Raw genomic sequence first — 24,942 nt, 5'->3', positions numbered from 1 at the left:
ACACATGGTAGATTTCCTGTAAGGAAATCTACCGTCAAAAACCATCATGATAAAGCAGGGACATTACTCATAGGTCCCGGCATCGTGACTGTGGTAATATTCTTTTATTTGTTATCCAAGGTCTCTTTCCTTCTTTAATCAACCTAAAATATTATGCTAATGAGACTGAAGGGCTCTAGGAGGCATTACTTGAGCCCCTCTGTGCTGTAGATTCACAGGCTGTTAACTGTGCAGGAACACTTCATCCCTCCCGCTGTGCTGACATGTCCTCTGCTGACATGAGATTACAACAGGTTGAGGGAGAGACAGTGTTGCACCCTATGCATCTGCAGCACATAGGACCTCTGGTAACACCCTCCCTAAGAGAGTTCATTACCATCATTTTAAAAGTTGAATTTAGAAGGAAGGAGGCCATGGATAACAAATATAGGAACATCCCCACTCACTGTTCCTGGATCTATGAGTAAGTGTCCCTGGTTTATCCATACTTGACTCTGATGGTAGATTTCCTTTTAAGCCTAATGATCCTCCCTGGTACATTCTGCACTCAGCCAGTTTTGGCATTTTATTCATAAATATAAATAATGAAGTAGAGATGGCTGTTGCTTGTCGATTTAGATCCCTTTCATCCTGGGTTTTTATTTTTATTTACTATACAAAACATTTTAATGATGCCATTGAAGATGTTAGGTCCATCAGACCCTTATTCCCTAATCCGTGGGGAATTTTCCACCATATGTGGCACATGGGACTACAATTTAAGGGTTAGGGTCAGCAGGACCTTTCGTCACCTGCTTTCTTCCCATGCAGTGATGACTGTTATCCTCAAATTATTTCTCTTGGATTTATTAGGAATCAATGTATCCCTCCCCACCTTACAAACGTAACCAGCAGTCCATGTGTGACAGCAATTATTCCATGCACAGTGTAACAGCCTGTGAAGTAGAAAGGCTCTGATAGCATAATTTAAAAGTTGATATTAGGAGGCTATGGACAACAAATATCAGAAGAATCAGAAGAATCAGAAGATTACCAGAGTCATGGGGCCTGGATCTATGATTTAAGTTTACTCGGTTTATCATGATTCATCCACCAGGATGAAGGATTGTAAACCAAGCACAATGACATACTGGTGAGTTCCCCCTCTGGCAGGATCTGCTCTTCTTTAAGCTTCTTATGCCCTGGTTTTTACAGAAAAAAATTGAAATGTAAAATTTAAAGCTAAAATAAGAGCAGGGCCTGCCAGAGGGGGCACACACCAGTATGTAAGTGTGCATGGTTAACAACCCTTGAATCTGGTGGTCGATTTCCTTTAAGGCGAATCTAAAAGACTTTTTGGGATTCTGTTCTTGCCTATTAATTAGTCCATGGCTAATACCTATTAGAGTTTATCTTTCTTAGGCCTCTTTCACACTGCCATGAGCTCTCCTGGGCTAGCATACAGCCGCGCTGAATGGGGGCAGGGATTTGCACTCCCTCTCCTCTCTATAGCAAAGCATGGCACCTGGCTGTAAACACCGGAAAAGATAGAGCATGCTGTATCTTTTCCTGTGCATGGTACATCGCCATAGCCACCTATAGGGGGTGTATATATGTCCCCACAACGTCATTGTGAAAGGGGCTTGGCTTACTGACGTGTATGGCCGGCTTGACCAACTGTTTACGAGTCTGGGGAGAAAGCCACTTCCAGACTCCAAAGGTCGGGGTTTGTCTTCCGCAAGAATAGCTGAAATACCAAAAAATCTGACGTCAGGAGACCCCCATACATAACCTTCCGATCCAACCTGACACTTATTTATGGCCAGCATCACTCCACTTGGATACAAAGGATTTTTTTTTTTGTTGGGTGGAAAGTAAAAAGTGAGAATTCAATAGAAGCAGCCGCAAACTTCACAAAAATCCTTTTATTTTCTTTATTTCTTTTATTTAATGTTATCATTGAACACAAAACATCACCAGCAGAGTGTCTATCCATATTCATAATCAATCGTGATAGTCTAGTCTGCGGCTGAGCCGCGCTGCGGCCGCTGCATGGAGTGAATGATGCCGTGTAAATATGTCTTATCTAGCTCAGCAGTCATAAATAAAACCATCCGTGGTGTCACCTGCAGGACAATCTGCTGTTCCTTGCTCTGTAAAAGGTCAACAAATCAAAGATCTTGATGTGCTAATAATCACTATCAACCTCCTGTTGAATTATAGCAGTAAATCTCCGCTGCCTCCAGCCACAAAGTAATGTCCTCCGTCCTCACAGCACCTTTTATAATGTTTACTGCGGCTGTAAAGTCCGGCTGCAGACTGTGCGCCGTGTGGCAGTGCGATGGGTCTTGTCTGCTGAGTTTCCCCATTTTTTGGCAGTGGTGGTAAATGAGATTATGGGCGGCTTTGCTCAGAAAATATTGCTAAATTTGAAGATTAATAAATGGCGCAAATCCAACAACATCCTGCAAGAGAACCAATGCTCTTTGTAAGGGAGGCTCCACATCCAGGGTAACGTCTCTCTTCCGCAGGATTCCTAGACTAGATTCCGTCACGTTATGGCAGTGCTTGACTTTCAGGGATTTCAGCTTGGTACAGTACTCGGCGAGAGTCCTGCAGAATACAAGAAGATTTCTCTTTTATCAACCCGAATATAACAGAAACTATTTCTAAAAATCTGATGATGAACGGGGACAATAATATTGACCCTGAAGTGGTTAAAGGAACCTTGTCACCTAATTTTAACCCCACTAAACTATTAGTACCCGCAGGTGGGCTATAAAAAAATGTCCTTTCTAGAATTCCCTTTTTTATTTGAAATCTCACCTGTTCACCTTTAAAAAAAAAAAAAAAAAAAAAAAAAATCCCCTGAAATCATGTGGTAATAAAACTTAGGTCAGAGAAGAGTCAGGCTGAGAGGCTGGAATGGTCCTATCTGCTATAGAACCTTACATTGACCCCCTCCAGCCAGTCTGGCGGACAAGCAGGTGGGGTGGTGTAATTCCAGATCCACATTTTCCTTTAAAGGACTTAGAATCAGGGATCAGATTAAGACTACATTCACACAAACGTATGGGGGACCTATGTATGGCCACAAGCTTGTGACTGTACATACATCCCCCGTAGGCGGCCGCACAGAGCGATATGGTATTAACGCTCTGCACCCGGTAAAAAGATAGGACAAGCGGGGACTTTCCTCATGTCACAGCCTGTACGCCGTGCATTTATATGGCCCGTGTGAATGTAGCCTAAGGCCTATTGTCCATTACTGAGTTTGATCCGTGCAACTTGTATCATGTGCTTGCTGGGACGTCCGGCTCCAACCCTCATTATCACCACGAAGTTCAGTTCCAGTTCATGAGCGTTTGGGCCGGACGGTCCAGCAAGCTCACAATGACAGTTTGATACGAGTTGCGTGCATCAAACTCCGCTCGTGGGCAGTAGGCATAAATCTTATCTTTCCAATTCTATCAGGCTGTAGTTCTGTGAGCTACAGAACCTGAGACAGGGATTTAAAAAGGAAAAAAAAAAAGTCTGATTTGGATCTTTATCTCCAGCTTGCATTTCCAACTATACTTGTCCATATCTCTAGTTTTGTAGCTCACAAAACCCCAAGCCTGATGTGGTTTGAAAGTTGAAATTCTCTTAAAATAATATCAGTACCTATTTGCTGTGGAACCCAAGATATACGCCTCTAATACTCCTCTTCCATCCTCTGAGCCTGACTTCTATCAGGCAAAACATGACCGATGATGTTTTCTGCTCATTTTCACATGACTCTGAAGTAGATTTTTTTCTATAAGTAAATAGGTAATATTTCACATAAATGATGGAGTTCTAAAAAGGACATTTCAACAACCTACCTGAGGGGGCTGGTAGTTTAAAGATAGTTCAAAGGAGTAAACCCTGGTGACAGTCTAAGTCACCCTCAGGTAGGGTATGAAATGTCCTAGAATTCACCCTTTAATGTTAACACTGCCTGAAAGTCATAAGTGAATAATCACTGCTGTAGCCCATTGTCATATGTCACATACAGGTAGTTGGTTTTCTAATAGGAGGCTGCAGACTGCTCTGCGTAGTTCCATTTTCCATGGGGGAGCTCCGGGCTTTGTTGCTGTTTTTATTATAACAAACATGATTTGAAAATCCAAGTACAGTAAATGATGATTCCCGAGTGATCAAAATTCCACACCTTATTAACGTTTCTGGGCTCTAAATAAGTTATCAGTGTAAACCGTATAAAATATTCATAGTTATTCTCCTGGAGAGGGATGCCGGATATAATCCCCAGCTCCTTGTGATTATTATTTCATGGCTTCCCAAAACTGTGTTGTAAGCAAATACAGAAGAAAGAATTTGCCTCCAGCTCATTGTCGCTGGGTAGGAATCCTGCAAAGCATTATAGCGAGAATGAGAGCACTTAGAAAGGGTTACAGGACAAGTGAAGGCTTTTCAGGGGGTCCAAGATGATCCACATTTGGTACGGCTGTATTTCGGTTACAAGCTTCCCCCTGTTTTCTACTGCAATCCCACTTGTAGGTGTGATATTTCAGATTAAATATCAGCATAGGAGATAAGTACAACCAGTAGAGACCCCGATTACCAGAATGGGGTCTGCGTGCGGGGTCACACGTGTCAGCTATCGGGCCGGTTCTCCTTGCATAAATCAATCAAGTGTAAGCAGGTTCCCTGTAAACCCTTGCAAAACTCCACCCCCCCCCTCCCAACAGTTGTGTTAATTCCTTATAAATTGTCAGAGCAAGACAGTGGCTCTGTTTGGTGAACATGCAAAAAAAACTAGTCGGCCACCAATTGTGCAGGTTCTCCCACTTAAAAAGATGCGATAAACCTGTAAATTCACATTATAGTTAGAAGCTCAACCATGAGAGACAAAATGTGAAAACCAGTCCGAAAAAAATCACATTGTCTGATTTGTAAAGAATTTATTTTCAAATTTCCAACAAAGGATATATAAAAATGATAGAGGACACACATTTTCTGTAAGTCTTCACAAGTTTGGCGCACACTGTAGCTAGTATGTTGACCCATTTTCCATGCAGATCTCCTCTAGTGCAGACTTTCAACTCCCTCCATAGGTTTTCTATGGGGTTGAGATCTGGAGATCATTGTCATGCTGAAAGACCCAGCCATGTTTCTTCTTCAATGGCCTTGCTGATGGAAAGAGGTTTGCACTCAAATTTCCACAATACATGGCCCCATTCATTCTTTCATGTACACGGATCAGTCGTCCTGGTCCCTTTGTAGAGAAAAGGCCCCTGGTCATGATGTTGCCCCCCCCCCCCCCCATGCGTCACAGTAGGTCTGGTGTTGCTTGGATGCAACTCAGCATTCACTCTCCACCAAACACAGTGAATTGTGTTTCTTCTAAATAGTTCTACTTTGGTTTCATCTTTAGTCTCCCAATACATTACTGGAACATCCAAATGCTCTCTAGCAAATTTCAGACAGGCCTTGATATGTACTGGCTTGGGTTACATTCAGATGACCATATGGGGGACGTAAATATGGCAATGTATATAGGTCCTCCATAGGCCGTCAATGGGCGTGCAGCGTCATACACGGGCGACACGGTACCATTCCGTAGCCGTAAAAATATAGGACATGTCCTGTCTTTTCTCAGTATACGGTGCCGTGCAAGATATATATCCCTATAGGGAGGGGTGGGGCGAGCAGCACTCACTTCCATCTCCTCCTCTCCCCGACGTGTGCCTGCTTGTGCTACGGTACGGCGGGAACACGTGTGTCTGAATGCAGCCTTAAGCTGGGGGACACATCTAGCACTTCGGGATCTGAGTCCCAGGCGGCATAGGGTGTTACTGACGGAAGCCTTTGTTATGTTGGTCTCGGCTTTCTGCAGGTCATTCACTAGGTCTCCTTGTGTGGTTCTGGGATTTTTACTCACCGTTCTTGTGATCATTTTGACCCCACGGGGTGAGATCTTATGTGGAGAACCTGATCAAGGGAGATTATCAGATTTATTGCTCACAGTTGATTTCTTCTCACCAAGCTGCTGCCTATTACAGATTCAGTCTCCCCAGTCTGGGGAGGACAGAGGAGCCATTACTACAGGTAATGAGTGGAGGACAGAGGAGCCATTACTACAGGTAATGAGAGGAGGACAGAGGAGCCATTACTACAGGTAATGAGTGGAGGACACAGGAGCCGTCACTACAGGTAATGAGAGGACACAGCAGCCATTACTACAGGTAATGAGAGGAGGACAGAGGAGCCATTACTACAGGTAATGAGGGGGTACAGAGGAGCCATTACTACAGGTAATGAGAGGAGGACAGAGGAGCCATTACTACAGGTAATGAGAGGAGGACAGAGGAGCCATTACTACAGGTAATGAGAGGAGGACAGAGGAGCCATTACTACAGGTAATGAGGGGAGGACAGAGGAGCCATTACTACAGGTAATGAGAGGAGGACACAGGAGCCATTACTACAGGTAATGAGGGGAGGACACAGGAGCCATTACTACAGGTAATGAGAGGAGGACACAGGAGCCATTACTACAGGTAATGAGTGGAGGACAGAGGAGCCATTACTACAGGTAATGAGAGGAGGACAGAGGAGCCATTACTACAGGTAATGAGAGGAGGACAGAGGAGCCATTACTACAGGTAATGAGTGGAGGACACAGGAGCCATTACTACAGGTAATGAGAGGAGGACACAGGAGCCATTACTACAGGTAATGAGAGGAGGACAGAGGAGCCATTACTACAGGTAATGAGAGGAGGACAGAGGAGCCCTTACTACAGGTAATGAGAGGAGGACAGAGGAGCCCTTACTACAGGTAATGAGAGGAGGACAGAGGAGCCCTTACTACAGGTAATGAGAGGAGGACAGAGGAGCCCTTACTACAGGTAATGAGAGGAGGACAGAGGAGCCCTTACTACAGGTAATGAGAGGAGGACAGAGGAGCCCTTACTACAGGTAATGAGAGGAGGACAGAGGAGCCCTTACTACAGGTAATGAGAGGAGGACAGAGGAGCCCTTACTACAGGTAATGAGAGGAGGACAGAGGAGCCCTTACTACAGGTAATGAGAGGAGGACAGAGGAGCCCTTACTACAGGTAATGAGAGGAGGACAGAGGAGCCATTACTACAGGTAATGAGAGGAGGACAGAGGAGCCATTACTACAGGTAATGAGAGGAGGACAGAGGAGCCCTTACTACAGGTAATGAGTGGAGGACACAGGAGCCATTACTACAGGTAATGAGAGGAGGACAGAGGAGCCATTACTACAGGTAATGAGAGGAGGACAGAGGAGCCCTTACTACAGGTAATGAGAGGAGGACAGAGGAGCCCTTACTACAGGTAATGAGAGGAGGACAGAGGAGCCCTTACTACAGGTAATGAGAGGAGGACAGAGGAGCCCTTACTACAGGTAATGAGAGGAGGACAGAGGAGCCCTTACTACAGGTAATGAGAGGAGGACAGAGGAGCCCTTACTACAGGTAATGAGAGGAGGACAGAGGAGCCCTTACTACAGGTAATGAGAGGAGGACAGAGGAGCCATTACTACAGGTAATGAGAGGAGGACACAGGAGCCATTACTACAGGTAATGAGGGGAGGACAGAGGAGCCATTACTACAGGTAATGAGAGGAGGACAGAGGAGCCATTACTACAGGTAATGAGAGGAGGACAGAGGAGCCATTACTACAGGTAATGAGAGGAGGACAGAGGAGCCATTACTACAGGTAATGAGAGGAGGACAGAGGAGCCATTACTACAGGTAATGAGGGGAGGACAGAGGAGCCATTACTACAGGTAATGAGTGGAGGACAGAGGAGCCATTACTACAGGTAATGAGAGGAGGACAGAGGAGCCATTACTACAGGTAATGAGAGGAGGACAGAGGAGCCATTACTACAGGTAATGAGAGGAGGACAGAGGAGCCATTACTACAGGTAATGAGAGGCTTGCTTGACTGCAGGTGACCAAATACTTATTTTCCACCCTAATTTGCATATACATTCTTTAAAAAATGGACAATGTGATTTTCTGGATTTGTTTTCCCATTTTGTCTCTCACGGTTGAGGTTCTATCTATGATGTCAATTACAGGTCTCTCATCTTTTAAGTGAGAGAACTTGCACAACTGGTGGCTGACCACAGACAGACACACACACACAATCCCTTATTATTTTGTGGTTATACATTGTTGGCGGAATAGAGTAATGCATTGTCCTAAAGCACAATTTTTTATGAAAACTTTTGTATAAGAAAGAATTCACAATTCCATCAATGCCTTTTAACCCTGCGTCGGTGGCTAAGCCGCCTGTGAATGTCGGTCTTGGAGATGCTGTTTTTTTCCCCTGTCAAAGGGAGTTTATGCAGTAGTAGCATTGCTTGCCTTGTAACTAAGGGTGATGTCACACGTGGCATTTTGAACCCGTTTTTGGTCCGTTTTTAAGCAGTCCATAAAAAAACACACGCGTTTACTGAAAAGGCACCCATTTTTGACCAGTTTTAATTAAGATAATTGGTAAAACCTGTAAAAAACACATGCGTTTTTTTAACGGACTGTTTAAAAACGGACCAAACATGGGTTCAAAGCGCCATGTGTGGCATCACCCTAAACGGAGCAGGTCGTGTAGTATAAGTGGATCTTATAAAACTAAAGGGCGTATGGAAATGTCCTATCCTATCTATTACCACATATACGATAGCGGTAGTCATCTGCTTTGTAAACAAGATGTCAGTAAAAGTATGACAGGCTTACTTTATGGATTCATTCTTGACGCGCAGACATCCGGTCAGGTCTAGGTGCTCTAAATCTCTGCAGTTTTTCGCAGTTTCCTCCACAGCAGCGTCGCTAATGTTTGCGTTGACCGCTAGTGAGAGAGATTTGATCTGCCTGCTTTTCTGGGCCAAGTAACATACGGCATCATCCTTCAGCTGACGACAAGCTGTCAGGTCCACGGCCTCCAAGTGTTTACAGTGGTCTACAAGGCTGCGCAGGGAAAGGCAGTCCACCCATTCACAGTGACCCAGGCAGATATTCCGTAAGTGGGGACAGCTTAGAGAGATGGCCACCAAGGACTGGCGGCTCAGCTGCACGCAGCTATTAAGATTGATATGGAGGAGATGATGGTTCTGCCCAATGACTGGAAGTAGCTCCTTATCTGTTAACCAGTCAGAACAACTGCGTAGATCCAGTCTCTGTAATACTGAATTGTGTCTGAGCATGCTGGAAAAAGCACTCTTGGGTAACTGTGAGCCGAGCTGTCAGAGAGTAAATGAATGAATAAATTAGACATGTACATGACTTACATATATCAATCCTACATGTCTATCATCCTAGCTACTAGCCATTACCATCATTTATCACAAGTGTCTGACAGCAGAACTGTTCTAGTTGGCCATGGAATCCAATCAGAGATCAGCTCTAATTTTAAAAACTGAGGTAGTAAAATGAAAGCTGTGCTCTGATTGGTTGATTGTGTCTGTATAAAAATATGCTACCATTGCTTGATCCTATTCTATCCAGCGAGCCAACAAGAACGGGTATCTCTGATATCTCTACTAACTTGATGGTAGAATGATATTATGTCATATACAACGTTGTCAGATATGTTTTTTTATCTTTACATCTGTGTTCAGTTTTAACCCCTTCAGGTCGCAGCCATTTTGTAGCTTAAGGCTCAGCCCCATTTTTTGGATTCTGACCTGCGTCGCTTAATATGGTTATAACTTTTGAACTCTGTTGCTTATCAAAGTGATTCAGGGTTTGTTTGTTTTTCTTCATTTTAGTGGTACATTTTGGCTGATAAGTTTTATGTTTATTTAAATAAAATTCTAAAATGCTGAATTTTTTGAAAAATGTACCATTTTCAAAATTAGAAACGATCTAGTTTTCAGGCAGATAGTTTAACCACCTAAATAAGTTACTGAATCACATTTCTCATATATATCTGCTTTTCACACATATATACATACAGTATTTTCTACAAGGCGCACAGGATTATAAGGCGCACCATCAATAAATGCCTGCTAAAATGTCTAATTTCATATATAAGGCGCACTGGACTATAAGGTGCACCTGATTATGAGGATGAATGACCAGCAGGTGGAAGACCTGTGCGCAGTTCAAGGCAGCTGTTGTCTGTAAGTATGGTTCATATATAAGGCGCACTGGACTATAAAGGGCACCATTGATTTCTGAGAAAATCAAATGATTTTTTGTGCGCCTTATAGTCCGAAAAATACGATAGAAATAATTTGGGATCATTACAGTTTTTTTATTAAATTTTCCATATACACTATAAGAAACCCCCTATATATCAACCTTTTCATGTCTGCACTCCTCACACTATCAGAAACAGCTTTTAGGAAGATTGTTAACAACTTAAGATCATCTTAGTAATTAAATCAAAATGGAGGTGAAATTTAGAAATTTTGTTAGTAATATGTTTATTTAGCTCTAAAATTTACACATTTGACATAAGATAAGAAGAGAAAAACAATCCAAAAATTTGTTATACAGAGCCCCCTTACATGTGGCTGTAACTTTTGTTGGGGCACACAGCAAGGCACAGAAGGGAAGGGAGGGCCATGCAGCTGCCAAAGAATTTAGTGTTTTTAGGTGGTTTATGGTGCACTTTTTTGAGCTTTAAAATATTTGTTTTCCCATTATGTTGCCTTGCGAGGGCTTATTATTTGCAAGATGAGATGCATTTTTCAGTGGTACCATTTTGGGATGGCTATGCCCTATTGCTTAAAATGTATTAACTTTTTTGTGGGAGGGGTTGTCCAAAACACATTAACTCTGTAATTGATTTTTACCAAATTTCTATATTTTTGCTTACGTTTGACTAATTTTGTACAATAAAAGCTCATGCGTTTTCCAAGTAACCTAACTCTCTAAATTTTTGGTCCATATAGTTTGATCAGAGCTTGTTTTTTGCAGGACATGTTGTGCTTTAATACAGTACAATTTTTGTATTGATACAGTTTTTTAATTTTTTTATTGCATTTTATGTGGGACAATAAAGGTAAATATAATTTTTGGTGTTTTTTTAAAAGATTTTGCCGATCAAGCAGGGAATCTCCCTGCAACCATTTAAATTGCGCGGCCGTGATGCGTGTTACATGGGGGTGTCAGCGATAGATCACTATTCCCAATGCCGGCTAGGCTAAGCTCCAGTGCAGAGCTGAACTGGCATCGGCTCAGCACCGTATTAGTTAGGCACTGAGAGCTAACCACTGGAGCCGGCACAGAGTGTGAAGTGGCTGCATTTTCAGTCACTGAATGAAAGGAAATCTACCATCAAAATCCATCATGATAAACCAGGGAAAATTACTTGTGGATCCAGGCACCCTAACTGTGGTAATCTTCTTATAGTTGATATCCATAGCCTCCTTCCTTCTAAAATCAACTTTTACAATTATGCTAATGAGCCTGAGGGGCTATCCTAGCCCATGTGTGAGTTGGCTTTACAGACTGTTACACTGTCTCACCCTCCCCCTGCTCCATCAGCACTTCCTGCTCACTACATGGGTAACAGGTAAAAGAAGATTACCACAGTCCTGGTGTCTGGATCTATGAGTAAGTGTCCCTGGTTTATCATGATGGATTTTGTTAGTCGATTTCCTTTAATTCCCTGTAATTTTCCAGATCTCTTTGTTGTCATTATTTACTTCACATGGATAATAATCTGTCCCTGGTCATGTGTCACACGGGTGCACAGCTTGTTATGAACTCCTATAGAATGACAACAACCCAGGATCCAAAAAAAACTATGGAAATGAAAGGGTTTTTCCCACCTAGACTTATGACTAGAGATTTCTATTATCAGCCAGATCGTAAGGAACATGCTCGAAAGCTGAATTTTGGTACTTTTATCTGTATTTATGATGTATCCACAGGATAGATGCTAGTCCCACCACCTAACTTTTGATATTGGGACCACATCTTAGGACCGCCCATTGGACTCCTATTAATTTTAACCTCAGCTTTTTCTACAAGTGACAAGGTATGCCATTTTTATATCATACTCATTATACTTCTATATATTATAGGATTTGGCCACTTAGCTCATGTTTTATTATGTGTGTTTAAGTGTGTTGGGGGGGGGGGGGGCAGGATTTTAGGTAATTTACCAATATACATATATTAATAGTTCTGCGCTGCTTTCTTGATATGTAAAGTGACGCCTCCTGTCTTTTACATCATCAGTCAGACATTCCTGTCCATAAAATGGCTGCAGATGGAGGGTCAAGTGATCTCTCAATGGCGATTGTTCATGGACAGGTAGATCACATGACCCTCCATCTGCGGCCATTTTATGGACAGGAATCTCTGGCTGATGAGGTAAAAGGAGGCTGCACTTTACATATCAAGAAAGTGGGGCAGAACTATTAATATATGTATATTGGTAAATTACCTAATATCCTGCTCCCCCCCACACATTACAAAAAACATCCCCTTTAATCCATTCTGCTCCACCTGCTTTGTAACATGCAGTAACTCTGCAGTAATTCAATGTAGCCGGAGCAGTACCCCCCAGCTTTATTTACTTTAATTTATTTTAGTAGCAGGCACAGAGGGACTAGCTAAAGAGCAAACCACCAGTCCATAAGGAATTGTGGGTCTTTTAGTGTCCCAAATTGCCCTGATAAGTTCCCTTCAAACATTTGGGGATTAAATAATACAATCAGAGTGGGTAATTCTGTACATTATAGCATACAGTAATACCCTAGAAATCCCAAAATCCACAACTAGAGATCTAAACTAACAACTAAATCCTGCAAATAGAGATATTCCGTTCTTATTCATTGACCATTTATCATGAAATATATAAGAAAACATATTGCACTGTGCAGCCGTTATTGATCAGTCTGGTGGATAGTGTCAGAATCTAAGATGCCAGGATGAAATTGGATTTCTCTATTATGTAACTGGCTCTGTCATTTGTCACCCGGCCGTGCCACCTACTGCTCGGTACATAAAAGGTCAATGTCTCAGGCTGATCTCGCAGAGACGAGTCTGTTTCTTATAACATCTTCATTAATAACTTGTGACTACCAAGATAATGAATATTATTCTGCATTGCTCATTTCAATTACCTTCCTGAATAATTATTGACTGAGACGAGAATGAATCCGAGTAAAATTATATTGATTTCTTCACGTGCTGGGATTGATTGTTTAGTGGGAAGGAAATTCATCTCATGATATTACTTCCCAGTATCCGGTCTTGTCTACAAGGGGAAACCTTGAGATAAATTAATCGCATGCCACAAGCCCCTGGAAGGTTTTGCATTGCTGGAACATATGCCATTCCTTTTATTGTAACTATTACCCTGTAATGGGGTTGTACTCATTTTTTATTTTTGCAATGAGACACACAGTGCGCTACATAAAGTATCGTATTTTTCTGACTATAAGGTGCACAAAAAAAATCCTTAAGGTGCGCCTTATATATGAACCGTACTTACAGACAACAGCTGCCTTGAACTGTGCACAGGTCTGCCACCTGCTGGTTATTCATCCTTATATCAGGTGCGCCTTATAGTCTGAAGAATACGGTACATAGTGCAGAAGGGCGTTTAGGAGCATGCTGTATACTGCTAATGCATTACCATGTTCAATGTAAGTGCCCACTAGTGATGGTTCCAGACAGACAGGATTGGATTTGGAGCTCTGTATCATCAACATATAATAAATAGAGTCCGAGTAAGGCCGTCTGCACATGAACATCCGCAGCCTGTGGAAACTGACCTGTATGCTGGTTTCGATCCCATGTCTGCACACATTACACAGGTCAACAGTATACAGAAATATGATGCAAAGACTCCCTCTCTGCTGACTGACCTGCAACTCCAGTACTGTAAGGACCATAATAGTGTTGGCGCTGCAATTGGGCCGGCAGACAGGGAGTACTGTCCTATGCCATGTGTGCAGTCTATGGGAATGGATCAACACACGGATCTGTTTCCACAAGCCGCACACATTGGCTGTAGTCGACCTATCAAAACAAAGACACACACAAGATTTTGACAGTGGTTTAACAGAGCAATGCTGTTTACCTGGGTGGAATCAAAGCTGCGGCAATTGGCGAGATAAAGTTGGACTAAGGACTGGAAAGTTTTACTGACCCTCTGTAGACTTATGATATGCCTCAAGGGTAAATAGGAAAGGATATGAGGAACAAGCACATCTTCCCAGGGGAGATCCAGCAAGTGCAGGCTAAAGAGCAAAAAAGAGAGACAGGACTCATTTACCATTTTCTATGGAACCAGTTACAATGAAACTACAAACTCTCTCCTTCACATTTATCTGTATGCACTTTGTCCTAAAGTTTTGGTACTAAATAAGTAATATTATTACCTGCTATGGAGCAGGAGGAGCTTAGATTATATATTGGGGAACTTACCCATCCAGCGCGCTATCCCCGATCCAGACTGTCCGACGATCCTGCGTTGTGGCTCAATTCATGTAGCTTGTGCGCCTGATTTCCTGAATCTGTGACTTCCCCGATGCCCCAATCTGATCGCGTGCGCCAAAAACCCCTTCTATATGCGGCGCACATCGGAAATTGTCGGGTCTTCCGACAATAGTGCGTAAATGAGCCCCATTGTTTTGTGAGGAACATGCTCAGTCTGAATATAGAGCCGTGTGTTGCTCAGATCCCATTTACTGATCACAGTGCAGGGGATGGGAGTTTCTTCCATCATAGAGAAGTATGATACAACTGCTGTGTTACCGTTTGTAGATTGTTGAAAAGCTAACAATTTCTGTAAAAATTCAGTTAAAAAAAAAAAAGTATGATGAAAACTCCCTGTCTCCTGGCTGAACAGCAGCATCAGCTCCTGGGCGTCTAAAAAAAAAAAAAAATATGGAGAGGGTGAAAAAAGTTGAAATTCCTGTCTGTGTGCGCTAGGTATTGCAACTTTTTCATGCCTTTTACGCCACTTTACAGGCATACAAGGCATGATAAATGCCTCTTTTATGTTTATAAACAATTGCGGGTTTTTTTTTTTTTTTCAACTGATCAGTAGTCCTTGGAAAAAATATATGAGGTGTGTCCTATTTTCTTCACATTTGTGCACCATGGACTCCAACAGAAGTCAATGGGCCACAATTATTAGTGCTTGTGCCAGTTTTCTGTCTGAATTTTCACTTAAGAATGTGCAAACTACTTGCACATATATTTATGAAGTGTTTGTGCAGCGTCTGCATTATGTCCGCTGCGCCCCAAAATTCTGCACCTAAATGGGCGTTCCAGTGCAGTGTCGGACTGTGCGACTCTTTTTACTGTGACTCGACAGAATTGTATTGCACGCTCTATGTTAAAGGTGCATCAAAAGATAGTTGGTGAACACTTCCAGAGCAGTGAAGGGGGTGGCAGATTAATGGAGACCCTGCGCCACTTTTGATGAATATGGCGCCCCCTGCAAACTCCACAGGCACAGACTTTTTATAAATGTAGCCCAATGGGTCCGTAAAATTACTGATGGTATTTGCTTCCTTAGCAAACCATGTTCCCTGCTGCTGTGCAGGGGAAACACTCAAAGAGGCCTCTGAACTAGCTATAGGGATACATCAGGCGCGGGTGATAGAGCAATTCTATGCCAGACAGATCCTGGTGTAGAATTGTGCGTATTGTACAGAATATTATGGCGCTATAGAAATAAAGATTATTATTAATGGTGTGACCGCGCATCTGGCACCGGATACATTGCGAGGCTGGAGCCTCCTGATATATTCGGCACGGCTGGAGGGATAGGCTGTAATTATATGCTGGTGCATGATTTGCCAGCGTCTGATACATTTCCACCCAATGTCCAAATCCACAAATGGTCTAATGATCAGTATGAGAGTCTCCCAACTCTCCTACAACGGCACATACTGATGTAGGTGAGGGTCGCGCACACTGGAAGATAAGTCACTGCCGGTAGACTCTGGCAGAGGCTTTCTCCTGTAGTGCATGTGCATGAAGGAGGTGGAGAAAGAAGAGTATTTCAGCTGTCAGCCATGTAATGAACCTGGAAACCTCTAGACTTTGCAGCAAGTTCTCCTTGCAGTGTTCACAAATGTATATTCAAACGCAATGGGTGAGGAGAGGCTTGGCCCAATGTCCTATATTACAACCACTACATGTTTTCCATCATTTACCCGATATGTAACTATGCACAATATTCATGTAAAGGGAGAGAATAGGTACCGTATATACTCGAGTATAAGCAGAGTTTTTCAGCACAATTTTTGTGCTGAAAATTCCCCACTCGGCTTATACTCGGGTATAAAAAAAACTCACGGTACTCACCATTCCGACGGCCCGGCAACACCTCTTCTTTTCTCAAGCCAAGGCCGGGACGGCCCACTCAGTGATGTCAACAGAGGCTGACATCATAGTTGTGCGCCGGATGGGCCGCGTGCATGGAGCAGTTGCGGACCTGGTGCCAGCTTGAAGAAAGAAGAGGCGCCAAGACAGAGCTACCATGGACCTGCTACAGGGGGCTGGCAGGCTACCTGGCTACTACAGGGGGCTGGCAGGCTATATACTAGGGCTGTGACCAATGCATTTCCCACCCTCGGCTTATACTCGAGTATATACAGTAACTTACCCGCAATTTATCTTGTCCTTGGCCATCTTGAACAAGTTATAATTTGTACTGGGCTTAGTTCCTTAAAAAAAAAAAATACATATTATTAAATTATTTTTCAGTTTTCTATCCTCCCTCGTGGTTGCTAATCTTATCCCAGTCAATACAAGCTAATCTCTCTAAACCTTTCAATCCCGATACCATTCACTTTCCCTAAGCTCTTTCATCCTATGATTTATGAATACTAGCTGCAATATGTCATATTCCCATTTATCATACATCCAAAACATTAAATATTAATCTTAACCTACATCAGAGTTGTCTTTATTGCACCTACATTTTCCATGCATTTTCTAGTAAGATTTCATATGAAATAATCCACATATCTATTTCTCTTATACCAGTGACATAAGCCACTGCGGGACACCTCCAGTGCTGCTTATACTAGGTTAAGGGATAACTGCTGGTCGCAATGCTTAAAGAGGTTGATAATTTTCTGCAAATAACTGGTATGCTTTGTGTAAGGGATCATTCACTCGGCCGTCTGCGTCCCCATAGACGGCAATGGTGGCACGGTGCCGCACATGTGTGGCCGTATGACCACACACCATGACTACAATTTCCCAATATACTTTCTGTATCAATTCCTCCTGATTTTCTAGATCTTTGCTTGCTGTCCTACTATAGAAAGCTTCTATCTTTACTTCCTGTGAGTAGAAATTTGTCCATGGTCTTGTGATGGACACACAGGTGCACGGGCTGGTATCACACAGCTCTGATCACTCTATGTGGTATATCGAGCCATGCATCAGTGTGATATTACATAACCATGAACATGTTTCTATCTGCTGGAAGTAAACATAGAGGTTTCTATGGCAGTACAGCAAGCAGAGATTTAGAAAACTGTGAGCAATTGATAAAAGTATATTGGAAAATGTAATAACTTTTACTTACACAAAGCATATCAATTATTTGCTGAAAGTGGACAACCCCTTGAAGGCTGTCAGACCATAGCACTTGGATGTATCTTCCTTCACTCATATTGATATGTTTCCTCTAAGTACTAGGGTATCAGTACCTAGGACTAATCTCTGAACTAAATGTATGTTCAATGCTGGAACTTCTAGTTCTACGCGAGTTGAATACTCAAGGGAATGATTCTGTCTGCTGAGGTCTAAATCTGAGAGCCAGATATAGTTCCAGATGATCTCTACTTAATAATAATAATCCTTATTTACTGTATATAGCACTATTATATTCTGCAGCCCTTTACAAATCATAGGGGACATATACACATAAAATAATACATTGCAGTATACAAACAGTCCTATGGAACAATAGGAGTGAGGGCCCTGATCACAGGAGCTTACAGTCTGACTCATCCTATAGTATATACCATAATATTCTGTAGAGCTGTACATTGCTACACAGGAACCCTGTAATCAAACAAATACTGGATATAGCGGAACAAAACGTTGTACCTACTTCTAATCCTTCTAGTTTCTCACGTCCAAATGTGTCTCATAATCCTCCTTCCAAAAAGTAGAGACTAGATCCCAACGTTTAGCCGCAAGCAAACAACATAAAAATAACTGATGACACAAAGAGATCACATCATCAGGAACAATGTGAATGCTCCGCTAAGCAATGCACACACATGTCAGCTCCATTACCAGGCAGCACTGCCTCTATAGAAAAGTAGTGATTCCTGAAATTTACCTGTATTATAGTCACCAGGATACATGTGACCTCTATGTCCATGGGAATGAACATTCGGAACATTACTGGCAGTATATAAACATAGACCATCAAATATTAACCCCTTCAGTGTTAATGGTTTTTTTTTTTAGATAAGTAAAAATACCAGATATGCTATACTCTCTCAAATTCTCTCAAACACTAATTCAGCATGGATCTTTTTGTATACAGAGACTCCGCAGTGAAGCCATGTCCCACCAGCTAGAGCAGCAGTTGCAGGATTTAGTGGGTTTGCTCCTGTCATCCTGACCGCACCGCTGAGCAATAGACAGGGGGTGTATAAGGTGTTATTTTTACATTGCCCATCCTTATATTTAAAAACAACTGATCCCAGACAACCCCTTTAACGATCACCTCCTACATGTAGCTTTGTTGTAACATTTTTGGGCAAATTCTGTAAATTTCTGATAAAGAAAAAAAAATAGAAGCGCAATTTATGTTCACTTATGCAGGAATAACAACACATTATTGCTACGAATAATAATAGAAGTGGTATTTATTTAAAGGGCATCTACCACAGGATGAAGGACTGTATGCAAATGAGCCTGAGGGGCTCCAGATGCCATATGTGTTAATGGAGCATGGAGCCCCTCAGACTTATTTGCATACAGTCTTTCATCTTGTTGGTAGATGTCCTTTAAAGGAAATCTACCATCAAAATCCATCATGATAAACCAGGGACATTACTCATAGATACAGGCACCGTGACTATGGTCATGTTCTTATACTGGGGGGGTATTACCAGAGACTATACGTGTTGCAGAATCACAGGCTGTTACAGTGTGCAGGGGAACACACACACACACACCTCTCAGAGTGCGATACGTTTTTTTTATGCAACTCCATAGACTTGCATGGTGCGTTTTTCACGCGTGTGACTTGCAAAATTAGAGCATGCTGAGATTTAAACGCGCATTTAAAAAATGTGCGTGTGTGCATGAAAAAAAAAAATGCAAGTCTGAAAAGCCTGTTTATTACAATGGGTCAGAGTGCAATGCAAGTTCTGCACATCAAAAGCACACGCAGAACACGCGCGTGAAAGAGGCCTAAGGGTTCTGGTAACAACCCTCAGTACATTAACCGGTTAAGGACCGGGCCCTTTCCCGTTTTTTCATTTCCATTTTTCACTCCCCACCTTCAAAAATCTAGAACTTTTTTATTTTTACACGTAAAAAGCTATGTGACGGCTCGTTTTTTGCGTAACAAATTGCACTTCATAGTGATGGTATTAAATACTCCATGCCATGTACTGGGAAGCAGGAAAAAAATTCCAAATGCAGTGAAAATGGTGAAAAAACGCATTTGTGTCCGTATTCTTGTGGGCTTGGATATTACGGCTTTCACTTCACGCCACAAATGACGCATCTAATTTATTCTTTGGGTCGGTACGATTACAGGGATACCAAATTTGTATAGGTTTTATAATGTTTTCATACATTTACAAAAATTAAAACCTCATGAACAAAAATTTTTTTTTATTTTGCCGTCTTCTTGTGCTTATAACTTTTCCATACTTCGTTGTATGGAGTTGAGGGTGGTGTCATATTTTGCGACTTTTGATGATGTTTTCAATGATATTATTTTTAGGACTGTATGACCTTTTGATCACTTTTTATAGAATTTTTAATTTTTTTTTAAATGGCAAAAAAGTGCCAGTTTTGATTTTGGACGCGATTTTCCGTTACGGGGTTAAACGCAGCAAAAAACCGTTATTATGTTTTGATAGATCAGGCATTTTCGGACGCGGCGATACCCAATGTGTTTATGATTTTTACTGTTTATTTATATTTATATCAGTTCTAGGGAAAGGGGGTGATTTGAATTTTTAGGTTTTTTTATTATAATTTTTTTTTTTTTACTTTTTTTTAATTTTTATTTTTACTATTTTTCAGACTCCCTAGGGTACTTTAACCCTAGGTTGTCTGATCGATCCTACCATATACTGCCTTACTACAGTATGGCAGTATATGGGGATTTTACTCCTCATACATTACAATGTGCTGATAGCACATTGTAATGAATGGGTTAACCCAAAGTAGCTTCGGGTCTTCGTGAGGACCGAGGCCATGGCGATTGATCGCCGGTCCCCGATGACGTCACGGGGAGCGGCGATCCTCGGAAAGAGCATGCGCCGCCATCTGTTTGAAGCCGCCGGCAGCTTTGTAGAGGCAGCTGTGCTAGCACCGATCGCGGGTGTTACCGGTAAGCCTTTGCTGCAATATGCAGCAGAGACTTACCGGCTATGGAGAGGGCTCGGCCCGCGAGCCCTCTCCATGCATCGGAACGCGACCGCCGCCGTGAATACACGGTGGGCGGTCGCAAACCGGTTAAACACAATCCAAGTGTAGCTCCTTTTATGCGGCAGTGTGAACGGAGGTCTATACTTGAAGACTCGCACTCTTCAATAACAGCTTAGTATTATACAAACAATCAAGACCATTCAAAGTATATTTGCAAAATATTCATTTATATTCTTCAAATGCAGTAGAATATCAATATATTACTACATCATCAGTCTTGTTTTCCCTGGAAAGTAATCGTCCATTGTTTAAAGTTCACATGGCACTCCCAACTCCACTGAGACCACGAACCTACTAGTTGTGCTGTGATGTTTCAGAGGTAAATCCTCCTTCCTGAGGTCTGAGGCTCGGGGCTGGCGCTTATAACTTTTGAACTTTGTTGTACGGTGCTGTGGGTGGTGTCATTTTTTGCGACTTTTGATGACATTTTCCATGCTATCATTTTTAGGACTGTACAACCTTTTGATCACTTTTTAATTACTTTTTTATATTGGCAAAAAAGTATCATTTTAGAGTTTTGGCACTATTTTCTGTTTACGGGGATAGACGCAGTGAAAAAACGTTATTATATTTTGATTGAGCATTTTTGGACATGGTGATACCTAATGTGTTTATGATTTTTACAGTTTAATTGTATCAGTTCTAGAGAAGGTTGGGTGATTTTGAATTTGTTTTTTTACCTTTTTTTTTTTTTAATTTTTGCTACTTTTCAGACCCCCTAGGGTACATTAAACGTAGGATGTCTGATCAATCCTACCATATACTGCCATACTACAGTATAGCAGTATATGGGGTTTTCCTCCTCATTCATTACAATGTGCTAATCATTAAAACGAGACAGCCTCGGGTCTTTGGAAAACCCAATGCTTTCATTGCGACTGATTGCCGCCCCCGTTGACATCAAATGTGCCACCATTTTTTTAAGCAGCCAGCAAAGCTTTGCCCGCGGCAATGGATGGATTAACACAGTTCGCGGGTGAGCAAATACTTACCGGCTATGGAGTGGGCTCAGCCTGTGAGCCCTCTCCATGCACCGCCACCCGACATGTGACATACTATTATGTCACATGCCAAAAAGGGGTTAAAGGGCATCTATCACCAAGATGAAGGGATGTATGCAAATGAGCCTGAGGGGCTCCAGGCTCCATTGGTGTTAGTGGAGCCTGGAGCCCCTCCGGCTCATTTGCACACAGCCTTTTATTCTGGTGGTAGATGTCTTTTAGGGCTAGAGAACAGCCTCTCTACACTGACTTGGGTTGGTGGCAATGCAGTAACCACACGGGCAACATTTCTAACAATTCCCAGATGTAGAGGAATTGCCTCATGAACAGTCAGTTTTGATAACCGGTTGAACTTTCAATATCAGGCTTTTCTCTGGGAACCGATCACTAAGTGTTTCCCATGATAATGCTGCACAGTCTAGCAGTGCTAGATAACATGTAGGATTGGCTTCTATACCTATAGCACTTTTTCATGTGTGTATTTCTGACTTTTAGATGTTAGACTACATACATATTCTATGTATAGTGTATACAATCCATCAGAGCAGCTAGCCTCTACAAACATGAAGATAGGAAAAGCAAACTAAACAATACAGCAGTATACAGAGAGAACATACACTGGACAATCCTGCCCTAATCCAGCTTTCCCGATCACTCTAGCAGTTCTAAAGTACAGACACTTCGTCCCCTCTGATCTGTAGGGGAGAAACTTCACTACTGAGCATGAGCAAAAAGTGCATCCACATTCATCTCAAATAAAAGCCTACATCCTTATATCAGGAAAAGAACAGACATTTATAGGACATTCCGTAATGTCCAAAATTCTGATGAAAAAAAGATTCAGCACATACTCCATTGAATCAAATGTAACAATCTAGCATAAATTATATTTTTGGAGTCTTGAGGCGGTCTATTTTATTCTAATTCCACCAAAATTGTCTCCTTTTCCAACTCCACAGCTGACTGAATAAGAAGACCTATCATACCGTATGTCTATACTTTTCAGCCCTCAGGAATCCTCCAGACAAATACTTACAACGTCTGGGAAATGTGCCTGGAAGTCTGTGAAGCAGCAGCACCGAGTGGCTCTGGTAACACCCCCAGAAACCATAGCATCATTTTAGAAGTTGAACTATGGGTGAGTGTCCCTTGATTTTGATGGTAGATTTCCTTTAAGCCGCTTAGTGCGGAAGCCTTAGGGGCCCCATATATGTGGAGTATCTGCAGGTGCGCTGCCCCATACATTACTATAGCACCACTGCAGAATAGTTATTACACTTCTCTGCAATCTCCATGAAGAAGAATGAAGAATACGCCATAGCCCATTCTCTCGTACTGCATAAACTTGTCCCAACCCCTTCCTAGACTTTGTTCACACCTGTCATGCAGAGTCTGGATATATGCTGGAGAACAAAGCACAACCTCGCCCCAGTGAGGTCCAGGGTTTGTCATATCCACCCGGCATCACATCTGCCGCTTCTGCGGTTATATTATGATACTGCATCATGTGAACAACGCCTATGACAGATGTCCATGAGCCCACACACAGCACAGCTAAGACTACTCTAGTATACGCCTCCATCTGTACTCTATTCTACATCACAGACTGACAATGGAGGACGCATATCCGCGCTGGTGCTGGCAGGACACAGTGCACACTACACATAACACATGAAGCGGCAATCACCAACCTCCGCTGTCACACAGCAGCTTCAGCCTCAGCCCCTCCTCTACCCGTCTCCAGGCCAGCTGTCAAATCTGCCGGTTTCCCATGGCAACGCCTAATGACGTAATTCCGTCGCTTGAAGATGACGTAGGCGCCGTCGTTTCCACCATCTTGGTGAAGGCGGAAAAGATGTCAGCGAGCGTCACTATCCTCATACACATGGCGCCCTGGCGGCTTGTACACAGTGTAAGCTTACAAGTCTGTAAGAGGTGAAATGAGGTGACATAGGAGAGAAATTCTCCTCAAAACTACCGTCTACAATATGTGACTGTATGTGAGGGGCGGGAATACAAAACGCATAGTGTGACCTGGAGGTGTAGTCACACAGAAGACTTATCACATTTCTTTGTAAACCTCCTAAAGTCCATAGGGATTTCTGATCCCTGAGCTGATCTCCCCCATTGGCCCCAGTAGAATTATTACACATTTCTGTTCCTGCCTCAGACTATTCTGTATTTCTAGATTTCATACATTGTTTCTTGCAGCAGATGTTTGCAGGTAAGAAAACACTAATTTAGGGTACATTTAGACAGCCGTGTGCCCGCCTGGCCGCAGCTTTGGGAACTCTACTGTGTGGATTAACTAAGTAGATTCCTGAGGGCGCATTTACACAATGCGCTTTGGTTGCGTTTTAAAACGTATTACAACCGGTGAGATGAGATGGTTTGCCTAATTTTCATGTTAACACTGTTAACATTTGCAGTTTCAAAGCGCATTGTAAACACAACATTAACGCATGTGTTAACACCACGTTAACAAATGTTAATAGTAATGTAATTAGGCAAATCACCTCTCCCCAGCTGTTGTAATGCGATTGAAAACGCAACCAAAGCGCAACGTGTGAACGCACCCTGACGGTCCCATTACATAAGTGCATTACAAGGTGACAGTGGGAATGCATTGTTGGATACTCGCAGACATCTAATTTCTGAGCTATAAATCTATTAAGGTTCATGAAGAATCCCTCTCTTGACCACTCACTACCTCATAAAACATGGGGTTTGGGGCGGTGAATGTATTCTCGAGGTTTCCTCCCTGGATGTAGACACAGCAAAGAGATTTCAATGTTTTTGCTCTGTTTTCCTGTTAGTTTATTCACACATTTTTTCTTTTTTATGCTGTAAATTTTGTTTAGCTAATTTAATGCAAAACACCGGCAGCTCGTTCCCGATCGCAGGCGTTTCCATAGAAACAGTGGGTGCGGTTTTGTCTGCGTTTGCGATTTCAAACGCAGACAAAGCGGTATGTGTGGCACCAGCCTTAGGGTGAAGACACACATGGCGTTTTTGGGCCGTTTTTGGGCCGTTTTTACTAAGTGCGTTCTCAGATCGTTAAAAACGCATGTGCTAAAAATGCATCCGTTTTTTAAAAACGCGTGCGTTTTTGTCCGTTTTCATTGCGCAATTTCGGAAAAACGGACAAAAACGCATGCGTTTTTAAAAAACGGATGCGTTTTTTAACGCATGCGTTTTTAACGATCTGAAAACGCACTTAGTAAAAACGGCGTTTTCAGATCGTGAAAATTGCGTTTTCAGATCGTTAAAAAACGGATGCGTTTTTTGAAAACGCATGCGTTTTTGTCCGTTTTTCCGAAA

General features: G+C 42.4%; 2 protein-coding genes across 7 annotated transcripts in view; one reads left to right on the top strand and one right to left on the bottom strand.

The window, feature by feature from the left end:
• Positions 1 to 1,905: 1,905 nt before the first annotated feature.
• On the bottom strand, positions 1,906 to 23,421 carry FBXL15 (F-box and leucine rich repeat protein 15). 5 transcript variants are annotated; one of them, XM_072130911.1, is made up of 6 exons: positions 23,313 to 23,382; positions 18,048 to 18,154; positions 16,584 to 16,644; positions 14,043 to 14,202; positions 8,735 to 9,237; positions 1,906 to 2,592 (listed from the first exon to the last, which is right to left on the bottom strand). In XM_072130911.1, the coding sequence occupies exons 3-6, from the start codon at positions 16,607 to 16,609 to the stop codon at positions 2,403 to 2,405; spliced, it is 879 nt and encodes a 292-aa protein (XP_071987012.1). In that variant the 5' UTR covers positions 16,610 to 16,644; positions 18,048 to 18,154; positions 23,313 to 23,382; the 3' UTR covers positions 1,906 to 2,402. The 5 variants fall into 5 exon arrangements, with proteins under 5 accessions (XP_071987012.1, XP_071987013.1, XP_071987014.1 ...); XM_072130914.1 differs by lacking the exon at positions 23,313 to 23,382 and adding an exon at positions 3,643 to 3,775 and having other exon boundaries at positions 2,504 to 2,592; positions 18,048 to 18,664; XM_072130912.1 differs by lacking the exon at positions 18,048 to 18,154 and having other exon boundaries at positions 23,313 to 23,421.
• PSD (pleckstrin and Sec7 domain containing) overlaps positions 23,407 to 24,942 on the top strand; it is a 252,804-nt gene continuing 251,268 nt past the window's right edge. For both annotated transcript variants that reach the window (XM_072130908.1, XM_072130906.1), the window contains exon 1: positions 23,407 to 23,533. The gene's annotated coding sequence lies outside the window, so the exon portion shown is untranslated. The remainder of the gene's footprint in view (positions 23,534 to 24,942) is intronic.

The sequence above is a fragment of the Engystomops pustulosus genome, chromosome 11 (assembly GCF_040894005.1).
Source record: "Engystomops pustulosus chromosome 11, aEngPut4.maternal, whole genome shotgun sequence".
NCBI lineage: Eukaryota > Metazoa > Chordata > Amphibia > Anura > Leptodactylidae > Engystomops > Engystomops pustulosus.
This window is presented reverse-complemented; position numbering and strand designations above follow the sequence as displayed.

What these genes read in the sequence shown, in the direction of transcription:
- FBXL15 (XM_072130912.1), bottom strand. Translation starts at nt 16,609, where the DNA reads ATGGCCAAGGACAAGATAAATTGCGG. An exon ending in AAGGACAAGATAAATTGCGG is followed by an intron (nt 14,203 to 16,583) that starts GTAAGTTACTGT and finishes TTTGCTCTTTAG; the next exon opens with CCTGCACTTGCTGGATCTCC. An exon ending in GCAGCTTTGATTCCACCCAG is followed by an intron (nt 9,238 to 14,042) that starts GTAAACAGCATT and finishes ACTCTCTGACAG; the next exon opens with CTCGGCTCACAGTTACCCAA.